The sequence below is a fragment of the Artibeus jamaicensis genome, unplaced genomic scaffold (assembly GCF_021234435.1).
Source record: "Artibeus jamaicensis isolate MK-2021 breed Jamaican fruit bat unplaced genomic scaffold, CSHL_Jam_final contig_387, whole genome shotgun sequence".
NCBI classification, from domain to species: Eukaryota; Metazoa; Chordata; class Mammalia; order Chiroptera; family Phyllostomidae; genus Artibeus; species Artibeus jamaicensis.
Window position 1 is genome coordinate 29,387,867 of NW_026521812.1, and position 15,419 is coordinate 29,403,285.

At 50.1% G+C, this 15,419-nt stretch overlaps 1 protein-coding gene across 7 annotated transcripts in view; it reads left to right on the top strand.

Moving 5' to 3' along the window:
- SIM1 (SIM bHLH transcription factor 1) overlaps positions 1 to 15,419 on the top strand; it is a 91,047-nt gene that overhangs the window by 14,662 nt on the left and 60,966 nt on the right. For 2 of the 7 annotated variants that reach the window (XR_005084973.2, XM_037163413.2), the window contains exons 1-2: positions 4,653 to 4,978; positions 5,639 to 6,250. Coding sequence is in view for 6 of the 7 variants with exons in the window: in XM_037163413.2 (XP_037019308.2) it covers positions 6,076 to 6,250 (175 nt within the window). In the remaining variant the exon portion in view is untranslated. The other 5 variants (XM_053664952.1, XM_053664951.1, XM_053664950.1 and 2 more) reach the window with 5 other exon arrangements.

Consider the following 15,419-nt stretch of genomic DNA (forward strand, 5'->3'; position numbering starts at 1 on the left):
ATTCCTAATCAGAATGGGGCTCGAGGGTCCATATGTAAAAGCAGCACTCCGCCACCCCTTCTCCCCTGGTGAACCAGAGGTTAGGCTGAGTCTGGAAGCCGGTCATCTGTTTATGGATTAGAGGGATCCGCCTCATGAGAATGCCTTGCCCACTCTGCCTAGAGGCAGCTTCCTTCGTAGTCCTTGAGTACCTTGGTCAGGGGTACTAAACTGGGCTCAGAGAAAGGGTAACTACACAAACCCAAAGGCTCTCAGAGCTGAAGGGAGCGAATGAAGCACACGCCCTTGGATACACGCAATTCTGAGACCCCCCTCACCCTTTTGGAGGCCAAAGACCCCACTACACCCCCTTCCGGCCACCCCGCCTTCGCTTGTGAGCCCCGCAGGAGCTGGGGTGCGCTCCTGAAATGCACACAGAGCATGGTTTGCCCTTGGGAATCCAAGAGTCTTTCAACCCCAAGTCTCAAACCAACGTTGATTTTCAGCTTTTGAACGCCTTGGTTGTGCACCTGTGCCCAGCTTTGCTGAATTACACACACACACACCATTCCTAGCTGGATTTCTGAGAAGGACAAGTGTAAAAAGTGCCCACGGAGCAGCAGGCACCCATTGGCTCCTGTCTTCAGAGTGCGCAGCATCGAAATTTTCCAGTGCAGGTGCGCACAATTTAAGCAGCATTCTGGTTACTCGGCAACGAATTCAAGGTACATTAGATCACAGTATCAAAATCTGGGTGGAAAATATAATCCAGATTATTTAGAGAAACTATATAACATCCTGACCTGCAGTCACCACTCTTATTTTTCAAGTTGGTGTATTTTCTTCCTTTTTTCTCCAGTGCTTTTTGGGACATTTCCACAGTTAGTAAGTCGGGCACCTGAAAAGCAGTACCTCAGAAGAGGGCTGTTTTGTTTCTTGCACAAAATATCTTACTTGCAAAACATCCTAACCAAACAAGTAATATTTACTGTAATTTAATTGTTTAAATATGTCTGCTTTTTTGTGTGTGTGGCTTATCCTATCCTTTGTTTTCTAGTAGACCTTCTTCACTGAGTCAGAATTTTAAGGGGCTCTTGTTTCGGCCCGGACATTGCAAAGTCTAAATGCGGTCATAAAACGGGGCTATACCAGGATTCACTTATGTACATGGAAGAAGAAAATCATTCATTATTTTCATAGACATTAATATTTCCCTAGATAAATTCTCCTTTCCAGCGGTAAAAGAGTGAACATGTGGATATAACATACTGAGATATTTAAATGACTATCTTTGGATTTTGCACCTTGATCATAATAATATCCTTCTTCTTGATCGGGGCTGTGCGCTTTGTACAATCGTGTGTATGCGATGTGCACACGTGTAGAAGTGCATGTGTGCGTCCCTAGCAGTCTGTAAAAAAAGAAAAAACTATGTTACTGGGGTGGGGGAGATGGGGGGGCGCAGAAATCACCCTCGGTTTGATAAGATGCTCAAGTGTCAGGGCGCCGAGAGGAGTTACCAGCAGGTCTGCGTCCAAGTATGAATCGGCACCACAACGGCCCGGCTTGGGGCCGTTGCGCTGCGGCTTGGCGGTTCGCACCGGAATTCTGCTGAGCGTTCTCTTGGTCTTTTATAACCCAGGGGTTCAGCTTTTCTAGTCTGGACTTTGCCTGGTGTTAGGAGAGGTCAGGCGGCCCTCGGAGACCCCCTCCTCTCGGTTTCCGGAGCGCGCAGCCTTCGGTGCCTGCAGGTGGGGGCGTCTGGGCGGGCTGAGACCGGGCTCCCAGTGGGCAGCATCCAAAGCCGCTCCGAAGGTGCAAGAGACTCCCAGGGGCAAGATGTCGCGGTCGTTCTAGGCTGTTCGCTCAAGTTGAGGACGAGGGCGGGGTGGGGGTGGTGGTGGTAAGAGTGGAGGAGCAAGGTGTTTGTTTACAGATCGGTTCCGGCTTCTTCCCGCGTTAGGATGGCGTTCTGGGGCTGCGTAGACATGCCTGAGGGACAGAGGGCTACAGCCAGAGGCACCCTCGCGAGAAAGGAGCGGCCTGTTCCGTTGCTGATGGGTTGCCTGGGCCCATTTCTTCCTTTTCTGGGGCTTTCCCCTTATATTGATAAAGAGGTGGGTATGATTCGCCAAGAAACTTATTAAGAATTTCTCACGCTAGAGCCCAGCACAAATTGTCAGAACACTTGGGAGGCACCCTGGTGCCTCGGTTCACGCCCCAGACTGGGGGGCCGGGGCGGGGAGCGCGAGCGGGGCGGGAGGGCGGGGCCGCCTGGAGGGCGCTGGGCGAGTCAGGGCGACCGGGCGGGGGCAGTGAAGGAGCCTCGTTCCGGCTACAGACTAAGTTCAAAGATTAGAAAAACAGGTGTTACGTCGCTATGCTAATTCACTCTCTGAGTAAACTCAGCTCCGACAGTTGTGTGCGGAGGACTTAGCGAGAGGGCCCTGGCTGTGCATTCACTTTGTTTATTAAATGACATCTACTCGGTTCATCAACAACTGAGCCTCACTGGGACGATGGAGCAGACCGCCTGGGCCCCCAGGACGTCGCCTTCGCTGCGAAGACTTCCATACTCATTTTGCTCATCTTGCTTCTCAGGGCAAAACACTGCATGTCTTCTAGGTGAAACGCACCCCGTACGCAGATCCCGGCATCGCCTAATCCCTCAGAGAGCCCCTGCCGTGGGCGAGGGTCTCAGACTCCCGAAAAGGCACGAACACACCTGCACGCTGTTTGAAGTAGGAGATGGGGTTTAAAGCAACCGCAGACTTAACTGAAATCCTTTCTAGAACACAGTTGGACTAGAAAGCCACTTCTTACCCCTAAAGTGTCATTGCACAGCCTGGCAGCTCCAATTTGCCCCTAAGATCTGTCCAGGCTGGAGACGGAGGAAACGAGGGTCATAGAAGGTCCTCTCACCTCTACAAACACACATCCCCTCTCTTTACATGCGGTAGGTACTTAATCTTACCCGGGTTTTCTGGAATCTTGTCTGTGAGGGAGCCACAGTACTTCTCTGTATTCCTACCCATCTCTCTTAACAGTGCACGGCTCGGTGGTCAAACCGCCCAGAACCAGGTCTCTAATTGGTTACAGCCTCTGCTGAAGATTATAGCCCATTAGCTGGATTCAAGTTTTGAAACACCTACAAATCTCGTTTAGTTTTTTTTTTTCTTATTCTTTCTTTCTGTGTTGAACATTCACCTCCTCTTTGCCAGGTGTTTCCCAGATGTGTAAATACCCCCAGAAGCCTCCGCTTGTCGCTCTGAAAGCTTACTGCCATCGGGTGGCAAGGATGTGGCAGATGTCTGGAATTTTTAATACACACTCTTAAAGTTGTTCCGAACCACAGCAGAATGGCACACAGCCCTCTTCAGAGTATGTGTATGTTTTCTCAGCGGCAATCAGAGCCGCGCACGGAGAGGATGAGCACGTTCCTGGCGTTCTCACTCTTTCACGGCCCTTGAACCCACTGCCGTCGGCGCACCTCCGGGAGCTGAGTCGTGGTGACCGCAGCACCGAAGCCGAGCAGGGAGCGGCGTCTTTAGGGAGGGATTCACGAGCAGCGAAGACTGTCCTGGGGGACAAGCCGACTCTCTCCCATTGCTCCCTGTTTTTTCTCTCGACAGGGGGAAGGCGAATCAAATCCTGCCTTTAAGATAACATTTGTTAGCAACAATCCTTACAAGCGCTTGTTTAGAGGGCTCCTGTCGGGGAATCGTGAATGCTTTAAATTCATTCCTGTAAACCATTCTTTCTGTAACGCATAATGATGTTAGACTTTTGTTTTGTGAAACGAAGCCCAACAAAAGACTTCATTCACATTTAAAACAAGGGAATATGTGAGATCTCTAACTCAATTTTGGACTGAAATGTAACCTCTTTTCCGCTATTGTCCCCTATCTGCTCCGCAGAGGAAAACTCCACCGGTGAGCCTTCCACGGTGAACGGATTAGCACCCAAACTCTACCCATTTCGGGGAAAAGAGCTCCTTTTTGGGATGAATTGAAAGACCGGTATGTTTATCTCCTCTGGCGAAGAATTCGATGCATTTTATCTCCTCTGGCGAAGAATTTGCCTTAGATTCAGACGAATGTGAAAGATAAAATAAAACCCATCGCCGGGCCGGAGTACCAGGTGGGCCCTGCGACGCGCCAGCGACAAGGGCGCGGCCGCCGGTGGCCCCCGGGCGAGCCCCTCCCGCCGCCCGAGCGGCCCCGACTTCGCGGCCGGGCGCCCCGGCCCCCGCCCCCACCGCCTGACCTCCGCGGCCTCCGCCCGCAGCCCGCGTCTAGCGGTCGCCCCGCCGCGGCGGTGCCGCCGCCCGGGGCCGCGTGCTTAGCCACGGCACCCCGGGGGGCGCGGGTCCCGCGCGCCGCCTGCGAGGCCCGGAAGCCTGGAGCGACCGCGGTGGCCGCACCGCGTAGACCCCCGCGCCCCGGGCTCGCTGGGGGCACTGCGGCCACGCCGGCGGCCGGCCGGGCGCCCGGAGCGGGGACGCGCGGGGAGCAGCGCGGGGCGTGCTCGCGCCACTCGGCGCGGCCGGGCCAGTGAGCGCCGGGCCCCGTGCGCGGCGGGCCAATGGGAAGCGAGGAGGCGTGTGAGTGGCACTCGGCGAGGGCGGGAGAGCCGGCGCGGAGTGAAGTTGAAGCTAAACCTGTAATGTGTAAAGAAGTTACAGGGGGGCGTTTTCGGCTTCCAATTAGGAATTACACTAGCAACTGCCCAGGAGGAGGGTTCCAAAACTGCCTCACCCGTCCCAAAGCCCGCATCCCCCTGTTCCTCGCAGGCACCCCGCCCCCGATTCCTGCCCGAGGGAGCCCGGGGAGCCAGGGCGCTCTCTGCTCCTCTCCGCCGGTGGGAAGCGCAGAGGCCCGCGGAGTGGCCCCGGAGTGGCCCGCGGAGTGGCCCGCGCAGAGGCTCAGTGGGACCGTAGACATGAGTCCAATTACGAGGCGGGCGCCTCCGCACCGGTTGCCGCCAGCGGGGACCGAAGGTAGGTGAAGCGGAGGACACCCTGCGCCCGCCCAGTGGTACGCGAAACCCTACGGCTGGGGCGGCGAGGCCGGACCGCCTCCCACCTCCACCCCCACCGCGGCCCGGGCGCCGCGAGGGGCTGCTGCGAACGTGCCACCTGTTAACCCAGCGCCGCCCGCCAGGCGTGTTGCCGCCCCTGCTGGGCAAGGAGAACGCCGGGTCGCCTCGGGAGACCCGAGGGACTTGATGCGTAAGCGCCACTTTTTGAGGAGTCCCTGAGACTTAAGATCCAAGTTGGAAAGGTAGCCAAGTTCCAGGTCTGCCGAAGTGGGGTGACCGAGAGGCAGCCCCGCAGCGGGGGAGGCTCGCACTTGCGGAAACCTGGACCGGCTGGGGCGCGGCGCCGGCGGCCCTCCCGAGGCTCTTCCAAACGGTCGCCGCGCCGTTTAGCCAACTTCCCAGGGGGCTGGAGTATGTGGCTGACCTGGGTGCGGGAATGCGAGCAAGCATTGTTGGCAGGGGGCTCCGTCTCTCTGCTGACTTCTCCATATTTTAAACAAACAAACAAAAACACCGAGGAAAGCAGAGGCGCGCCGAGGCCCTTTCCGGAATTCGGGCGAGGGCAGGAGTGATTGCGGAGCCGCAGATCTCTTACACTCTGATGCTGTTGTCTTCACAGTGGCCTGAGAGAGTCGCCCGGCCTTCCAGCTCTTTGCACAGGGACTTGGAGCCGTCTCAAATGCCGCGGAACTGAAGAGCGAACGTCGGGGATTATGTCGATTTTCCGAGGACCGGGGTTCGCAGCGCCGAACAGAAGAAAAGGCTGGCTCCTCGGGGGTCCCGCCGGCATTTGATATCCAGAGGCTGCCAGGACGCCCAGATTGCCCTGGATTAGCGACTTGCCTGTGTTTGCATCCCGTATTTTTAAAGAAAATAGTTTCTGTTCGCCGCGTTGGTCTTTTACCATCACTAATACACCGAAGCAAAGACTTTAGTCTTTTCATGGAAAGTATGCTTTATATTTTTGCCAAATATGATCTGTAAGTGAAAGTTTATTTTGGTTTTGAATGAATCTGTGGAGTTTATGTTGTAAGAAGAAAGGGGGAACGAGACACAATGAAAGAGAAGTCCAAAAATGCTGCCCGGACTAGGAGGGAGAAGGAAAACAGTGAATTTTATGAACTGGCTAAATTACTGCCTTTGCCCTCGGCTATCACTTCGCAGTTGGACAAAGCATCCATAATCAGACTCACGACCAGCTATCTCAAAATGAGAGTAGTGTTCCCAGAAGGTAAGTGACTTTGCCCAGATGGAATTTCAAAGACAGAAGGGGTAGAGGACTTGCCAGCCAGTGTGTGAACCTGTACCGCTGGGAGGAGAAGTACATTCATACTTTCACACACTCTCTGCAAAGAGAAGTTTAGCGTGGCTGCTTGACTGAGGACCTCTCTGAACTTAGAAACCCTGTTGCCTTTTCTTGGCTCCTTCTACATCCCCATTAATACTTTCTCTTCAGTCCGTCAGATATGTTTGGTTGGGAAGCAGCCCAACACTGCTTTTGTCAACACTTCAGATACTGGGCTCAATTGAAAGTACTACTAATCCAAACATGACTCTTTTTTTTTTTTTTTTAGTATTCCTCTCCTTAGAATTGTATCTGGTAGAAAGCAGGAACACTGCCAAATCCTTATATGTTTGCTACGTATAGTTAGACCAGTGCACACGAAGCTGGGGAAACTGGATAATAATTTCTCTATGTATTTATAATTCTGTAAATGAAGAGAAAGCATATTCATAGAGAAATATGTCCTGAATTTACCTAGTCTCTTGACTGCTGATAGCATATTTACTTTGAGTCTTCGAGATAGTCACAGATTCTGAAACTAACTCTGGGGTATGTGGTTTGCAGCTCTGGGCTGGAGAGTATTTCTGAGATAATAGGCTAGTCCCTTAAAACATAAGATTGAATTAATTTGGCTAGCCCACTTAGAAAATATCTTCTTAGGTGGTAGGTTGGCAAATGAGTCCTAGGAAAATTGTCTTAGAAGGACTAGAAGTTAGAACATCTGAGATGTTGTCATGATTTTAAATGTGTATTTATATTATGAAGATTCTCTGTGTGAGAATAGCATAGCCCTCACAAAATACTCTCCTGTGTAAAAAAAGCCATTTACACTCACTGTGAAAAAGACATTTCTGCCTTCTTCTCCATTCTTTACTGACATTCAAATAGCATGAACAGATCTAAAATATGTATTTTAGATAAATCATTTCTGAGGGAAGGCTTTTGAAAATGTGAAGGAGAGGAGACCAAATAAACAAAAATCGAAGAGAAAGAACCCAGTTTGTTTACTAATCAGAACTTCTTATTTGCCCCAGACAGGTTTATGTTATTGTTGCTTTTGGATGTTTGGGGTTTGTTTTCTTCTAAGGAAATAGGGGGAAGGAAATAGTCATTATTTGGCTTGGAGTTTCATTTTGCTTGAGCTTCACTAAAAGTTGCTATCTGAATCATAATCTTGCAAAACATGCCCCCCAAATTAGTCAGGGGCACTAAAGGAAAGCTTTCACATTATAGCTCAATTTTACCCCCAAACTTCAGTAGGTGTTACAGTCATTTTGTCTTAAAGCAGTTCTTTGCACAGTCTCATCTGACCCTGGAAACTACAGGAGGAAAGGAGTCAAAACCTAAAGCGCCTGAAAAGTTAGACAGAGAGAGAGAGAGAACCAGGAGGAGAACTTCTGTATTAAAACCCAGATTACCTCTTTAAATTCTGCTGAGAATTGTCGGTGGGAAAGTTACTATAATGCTACACTACCTTATGTTTAAAAAGGAGATCTCGTTGTCTTTTATACTGTCAGCGCCTACTTTATAAAAATAAAGCTATTGCGAACTCCGCTGGTCGCGCTGTTCCTAACAGGATTATTAGCAGTGATTTGTCAGCCCCTGCGGTCTCAGTGGGCTCCCTTTCTGCGTGATTTCTAGCAGGTCTCGTCAATTATCGGTGCCAATGTCGCTCTCTGTTTGATCAGAAGAACCATATGGTGCTGCTTGTGGGGCTGCAAGTAATCGCGGGAGGAAGAGGATAGCAGGTCTGCACTCCTGGGCGGGCACAGAGAGGGACCTGCGCACCGGGGAGTCGCTGGGCCAGGGCGCTCATCTGTGTTGTGCAGACCCTGGGCAGGCGGCCTGGAGGGGATCCGGGCTGGGGTTTGTCCTTTTGTTCTTGTTTTTAAGAGAGCAGGCTTTATTATTTAAATGGTAACTCTACAGATTATAAATCGCATGATAAATAAGTTGTTTTAGCCAACTTCTTCGTATTTTAAAGAGAGCGCTGATGAAGACTCCTGCTGGAGTCTGGGTGGTGGCCAGCACGGTCCCCTGTGGCTACCTTAACTGATGACTGTGCTTTCCGAAGCGCCCCTTGCCTTCCTCCGGAGCCCTGGGCCCTGGGCTCCTCCTCCCTCCACTCCCTTCAGTGGGGAGTGTGAGTTTATGGGGAGGAGGGGATGGACGATGTGTGAACTCTGGGCACATCATTTATTTCCCGGGCTACTGTTGAGCTCATAACTCACCCCGCAGCCTCCACACGGTGAGTTAGACAGGGTCATCCGAACAGCTGGCTGCTCGGGATGAGGTTTTAATTTTGAGGATAGCTTCAAAAATGCAAAACCCAAACACATGCGTTAAAAATATCCAACAACATCAACAACGAACAGACACCCCGACGTTTTTTAAGGAGTGAAATAATCAGAAGCGAAGAACCATGCATAACCTGCAGAGGGTGCCAAATTTGGGTTCAGCCAGGGACCGAGGGCCCCGTTGGACAAGACTGGGTTCATGGCAATGGGGGAAACTGACCACTTTACATGAAGATTCTCTTTTTTTGTGATAAAAAAAATGAAAATAATTTGAAAATGAAGTTTGTTTTTACATACCTTAATACCATCCTAGCACATAGTAGGTCTTCAATAATATTTTATTTTAAGGATAGGAGATAGTTGTTTCATAATGGTAAGCCTTCTTTCACATGCAACATGGATTTTGCATGATATGCAGTCTAAAATAACCATAAATCTGGTGACACAGGCATAACAATGACTGTGCGACTCTATTGTTTTTGCTCACATATATTTAACCCATCATACCCTTCATGCCAAAAGATTTAAATCAACAAAAATCTTTCCATATTTGAAAAATGGTTTAAATCCCAAAATATTGTTAACCCCCATCCAATTGCTGAATACATCCTTCCCACCAGGGTCTAGTGGATTCCTTGTCTGGGGGAAAACTTTAGCTCTTACTTATCTGAATAGAGAAAATTGAGCTGTTGAGGGAAAAAATAGAGAGAGAGATAGAGGAAGAACGGGATATGGATGCCTGAGATTGTTAAGAATAAAAGATTGGAGATTTTACAGTAAAAAAAAACCCTCAAGGAATATTACTGTGAAATCATTAAAACTGCATATCTCCCAATTGGCAGTGTATCCTATTCTAAAATGGTCTTGCAAAGAGAAAAATATCGAGGCATCTAGAAAAGTATCTTTGGTATTATCAAAGACAGAAAGACAGAATAATAAAAAGATGATGTGACCTTATTGTGCAAAATAAGATGAACTCAACTAAAATATATATTTGTAATCCAGATATCATACAGGTTTGGCTGGGGGTGTAGTGGCGTACAGAATAACCTTTGAAAGGACCAGACATATTTACAAACCCAAAGCCTTTCAGAGTCCTGGTAACATCACATTACCATTTCATACTCATGATGTCTTGGGAAAACAAAAATAATTACAGAATTGGAATTAGTAACTTTGCAAGAAAGGGAGTCTGGAAAGACAAGGATGATTAAACAAACCTCCACAGACTCTTTCCGTAATATTCACCTCAAGATTGAACTCAAGATTGAAATCCTTAATCACCTTTTTTTTTTTTTGAGGCCAAGAACTAAAAGAGAAAAAGAGGCCCCATTTCCCACGTGGATGGGTGATTTAAGGCTGTTTTTCTTGCTGCTTGGGGAAATGATTGAGCATTAGGTTTCCATGTTTATTTTCTTGCATAAGTTTTTCTCATTTAAAAGCCTTTAAGCACAGTTTATGCTCCACGCTGGTTTTCTCTGTTTAATTCTATTTTTGATGTTGACTTAAAATGTAGAGTGCAGAACTAAACTCCATGCAGAGCATTTGCAAGGCAGATTTATGTGCTAGAAATTGTAGATCAGCTCAGTGAAAAAAAATACTTTTTTTTCCTTTAAACAGAGGATCACTAATAAAAACAGTAACAAAAAAACCCAACATAAACAGTGTATCATAAGCTATGGCGGGTGCTTTTAAACAGGATGCAGTCAGGGTATCTGAAGCTAAAATCAGGACAACTTCCAGAGAGCAAGTGTGATTTCTAGGGAGTTACTTTTCCGTTCCGGGTAATCTTGGCAGCTTCGAGCATTCACACTCACAAAGGTAGATACAGTCAAGCCTAGGGAGTCTTGCCGCGTGTCACTATCTGTCAGCCCAGGTATTGCTCAAGAGAACGTTTAGACCCAGCTACTATGTTGGGATTTTTGCTGTCCATTCATTGTCAGTCTCTGATCCACAGAGTTTAATTTTTGTGGAGGTGAGAAGTACCTTCAATTATTTAGCAATGGGCCTGCTAATCAGAAAGGACTAAAACGGTGCCTGAGCACTGCAGGGCAATCCTGCAGGGAGTCGCTTGACCTCGGTGGCTCGGACAAAACCAGGGACAGCAACTTTGTTTAAGCCTCGACCGCGTCTCCGGCACAGCAGAAGCAGGGAGGAGTAGCTGCCGGCTGGCTGTGGCCTCCAGAGGTGACCCCATACCTCTCCAGGACTGGGCCCACCTTGGCTCCCGTGGCTGCAGCCAAGTTTGCGCGGGCTCGAGGCCTCCGTGAGGGACCTTGTCTCTGCCTGCCCAGGGTTCGAGGACGCGTCCGAGCGCCTGCAGTGCTGTCCTCATGCTGTCGGGGCTACTGCCCCAAAGGACCCGCTGCCGTCTAAACCTTAAGCTGAGATCGAGCCCAAAAGGGCCCTTGCACAGCCGCCGGAGCCACTGTGGCTAACCAGAACCTTTGTGGGAGACGCCAGGCAGGCCTGTCGGCCTCACCAGAGGCTGTGCCATCGCCCCGCCCGGCCACATTACAAGGCCCAGAGCCCTGGTGACACCGTTTGACCCTTTTCAGCTGCCACACAGGGCACCGATGTTACTCTACGTGCATTTTTGTCCCACGGTTTAGTTAGGACCTGGCTGAATGCCCCCCCCCCGCCCCCGTCCTTGGTTCCTGCAGTTCGAGTTCTTTAGCAACGGGCTCGGCGCTGGACAGCCAGCGTGTCCAGCAGGCTGCGTCCCGACCGGGAAGCGGGACAAGGGCGCAGCAAGTCTCCGCCTCGGGTTTACGCTAACTTTAGTGATTCCCCAGCGTGGGTGTGGATGCCTGAGGGGAAGGCAGAGCACACACAGCTACTGCTCAGTGCAGGCAAACCCAGTGGGGCCCCAGCTGCTGAGCAGGACCAAGCGTGACCCAGCACAAGACACTGATGCCCTCGGAAGGTCAGCCATACCCTCCAGGTGGCCAGAGAGGACCAGAGGTGGGGGTGGGGGTGCCTAGGTGCGTGAAGCAGCCTCCTTACGCAAAGACGACTCCTGGATTTGAGTCTCGGCTAAGGGCGCCCAATTCCCCTCCCTCTCTTCCAGAGAATCCTGCCACCGAGGCTCCCGGAGCCCTAAGTTCGCTTGGGTACAGGGCCCAGGGAAATGCTTGCACATCGAGCACTCTGAGCCCTCGGTGAGGACGCATAGGCCCTGGCAAAACCCCAGGTGGCTGAGACAAATCCCTCCGGAACCGAAGCCAGGAGCACGGTCTCGGAGGGGCTTTTCCTGCCTCAGTTACCAAGCGTCAGTCAGGTCGGAACCACTCCTCCAGCCCCCATCATGTGGTTTAACAGGCATATAACGGTTATTGTGGAGATTAAAGTTTTTCGGGAACGACTAAATGAAGGACACAGTTCTATTGGGATATCCTGTTTGTTTATCAAAAGGAAAAAAAAAAAGGTAGAAGAAAATTCTCTTCCTCCTCTTCCTGTCCAGGTGAAGGAGGTGATGATGCCGGCTTGTTATCTTTATTTTGTCAAGGGTACGAAACTCATTCCGAAGGAAAAGCTCGATCAATTTATTTTTGCTACTTGCAATAACACAGCTGGATGATGCTTTGAGCTCACACTAGACCGGGGCTCATCATTCATTCGCCAAGAACGGGCCTAAATTGTGCCTGTGGGATTAGGTCAATTTTAGTGGATCTACTTCGCCTCATTTGGTTACTAATTGGTTTCTTGTTTTATAAATCGAAATCTCATTTTCAGGAAATTACAAAACCCGTGCAGTCAGTCCATTGAGGTAATCCTTGGGTCAGGGGGTATTTAAATGGAAATGGCTCCACCGAGCACCGAGGGTAAAGCAACAGTGAAACTTCGCGGGGTTTTCACAGGAAATGCGAGCTAGCCCTTTAGATCCATAATAGATACATCCCTTGTAATACTGCTTATGTAAATATGATAAACCAGACTGGAAGGGGAGAGGGGGGCGGGGAAAAGCAAAATTTATCTGCCAAGGTTAATGTAGCATACCTTGGAACTCTTCCAAAATAGATTATGTTTTCCTTTGTCTTCGGCCACTTTAGCTGGGGAAAATCCTTTTGTCTAAAACCCGATTTAGCGATCGCCTCCCTGAGAGAGCTCCTTTTTTTCCTTTGCAAAACCCCGTTCCCTCGGCCTCACCGAATTACAAGAAAATCTTCAGATCTTGTTCCCACTGTAATCCTCCCGCAAAGGGAGCTGGTTTCCTCCTCATTTTAAACAGACAATCAGAGGATTTGCGAATTTTCTGCGGTAGGTCAAGTGCAGAAACGAAATCTCAGCTTACCCTCCCTTGCCAACTGAAATTGGGTGCGGGAGCGCGTCACCGCAGACAGGGAGAGAAGGGGTCGGGGAGAGGGGTCTCTGGCCCACTCCCGGGTTTTCGAAGGTGGACCCCGTGACCTGGTTTCAGAAGGTGTCCTGGGCAGGCTGAAGGGCGAGCTCAGGCCTAGCGTAAGATCGTTAGATCGGGAAAGCCCTGCAGGTAGACGAGGGCAGCCAGTCCCTTATAAAACATTAACCCAGACTTAACCGAATGACGGAGGTTTCGACCGACCGGGAATGTAGAGAGAAGGCAATGCTCCGTGAAAGCAAAAGGTTCCTTAAAAGGTGGGGGGTGGGGCAGGAGAGCTCGAGGGAGGCCCCTGTTAACCTGCGCGGGCCGCCTGTTTATTAACCTGCGGAGTGGTCTTATTTCCCCGGTAGGTTCATACTAATGAGGCCGCAACCTGAGACCATGAAACAGTTGGGGCGGGCGCCGGGAGTTCGGAACCAGTGCTTAACCTCAGCCCATCGTGCCGGATTTTAAGATGATTCGGGTCGGGAGGCTGATCCCGGGCATGTTCCAGACGCTTTAGGGGACCCTCATAATTTTAGAATAAATACACTTGTTGGTCTCGAGCGCACGCTTTGCGCCCCTTGGGCAGCAGCGGAAGGCCTGATTCCAGAAGCAGCACGACCTCGGTCAGCGCCGTGCGGCAGAGTGCCCCAGCCCCCGAGACCCAGCCACCGGGCCCCCGTGACGCTTTGGGCTTTCAAGCCTCCGCTGGGCCCACAGCGTCCCAGGCTCCCCCAGCAGGATCCTTTCCCCTTTCCACATTTCAGTCTCCCTAGCCAACCCTACCCGCCACTGCGCGGGGCGGGGCGGGGGTGCCGTGAGCCGGAATGAGGGAATGAACACGTTGTGCCAGAAACCAAGGGGGACAGTTAGGCCGAGATGGGAGGAGCAAAGAGAAGGTGACAATGCAAAGAACATGGACAGGCTGTTGTGGAGGCGGCCCTCCAAATTGGTCCGGTAGGACCATAGGGATTAGGATAGTGTGGAGTCACTCTGGGAAGGGAAACGGGGGCGGGCCAAACAGGCAGGAGGGGTGGAGGGAAGAGTCAGCGGAGTCCCAGCGCGGGCGGGGGGCATCAGCGTTTGCAGAGCAGTGGGGAGATCGTTAGATTTATTTAGATGTGCAAACATCCAGAAGGACCCGATTCGAGCTTAAGGTGCTCACGGTTGCTTATTACCAGAGTTTGGATGGTTTGTTCAGGAAGCAGATCCTGGTCAACACGTTTAGGAGTCCAACTCCATGTTTTATTCTGAAAGATCTACCCACAACCCCATATTACAGGGAGAGTGTATTTGTCATTGTGTACTTCATAGTGAGTTGCCCTGTACCCCAGTAAATCAGTAAATTGTCCCCCCTTTTTTGGTCATGTTAAATCTTGTTTAATTGTGTAAACATAAAAAGAATTTCAAAGTTAAATTGATTTCAGCAGCATCACTGTTAAAAAATATTACCCATAAAAAGTTTAACCTTGGTCTGGGCAAATTTCTTCTGTCTTATTTTTCTTTCATTTTCTTTCTGCAAACAGGTACTATAGTGTCTCCAAGTTAATTTTTAAAAATTCAGACACAGGCATCCTGAGAATTTTATTTTTTAATCATCACCGGAAAAATGGTTTGTGGCAAAGCCTAGAAAGAGCTTAACGTGAAAGCAAGAAGGAAAGGAAGGGGTTGCCTTTGTTAACGTGATACCTGGAAAGTAGAGAAAGGGAATAATTCTCTATATCCAGAGTGTCATGAAAATATTGCTAAAACGGTGTTAGAACCTTCGAATAGCTGACTTCAAGAGAAAACCTGTGCTGTTTTTTGGGGACTGAGATGACAGTTGAGATTAGGATGTGTGAGGGTGGGAGCTAGGAGGGAAAAGGCAGGGGAAGAAGAATTTTGAGGGTATGTTGATGCTGGAAGTCATCTGCAAGCAAATGGATTTTTCCGAAGGGGATTACAGGCAGAGGCCTAGGGGAGGAAAGTGACTGGGAAGCCCTGTAGCCAATGAGAAAGCCCACCAGGGACAAGCTGGACTTGGCCTACTGCCTCAGGTTACTCTGGGTGTGCAGCTGGATGTGTGGACACCCTTGGCCTTGTGATAAGAATGATAATGAAACTTGGGTGAGAAATAGTGTCCCTCAACCCTTTAAGGACACGAGTGAACACGTGCAATAGTTTTTTGCTGGGGTGCAGTGTAGTGGGCTTCTTCCGAGCAAGGCTGTCCCCAAATTTGGCCACTTGAAGTCCTGCCAGGGGGATGGATAGTCATCCAGGCCCTGATCTCCCTGAGAAGCCCAGGCCCTTCTGGGAGAGGGAGTCTGACTTCAGTCCAATCCTTTGGAAGTTTAGAGGGCGGGGCTGAAATTTACCTTCTCCCCTTCCTCCTTGTCAGGACAGGGATTTGGGGGAGCCCGAAGATACCCGGTTATGTGTGTGAGACTAGTCTCAATCTCCAATGGAGTAGGAGCCCCACTGCTAAAGAGTGTCT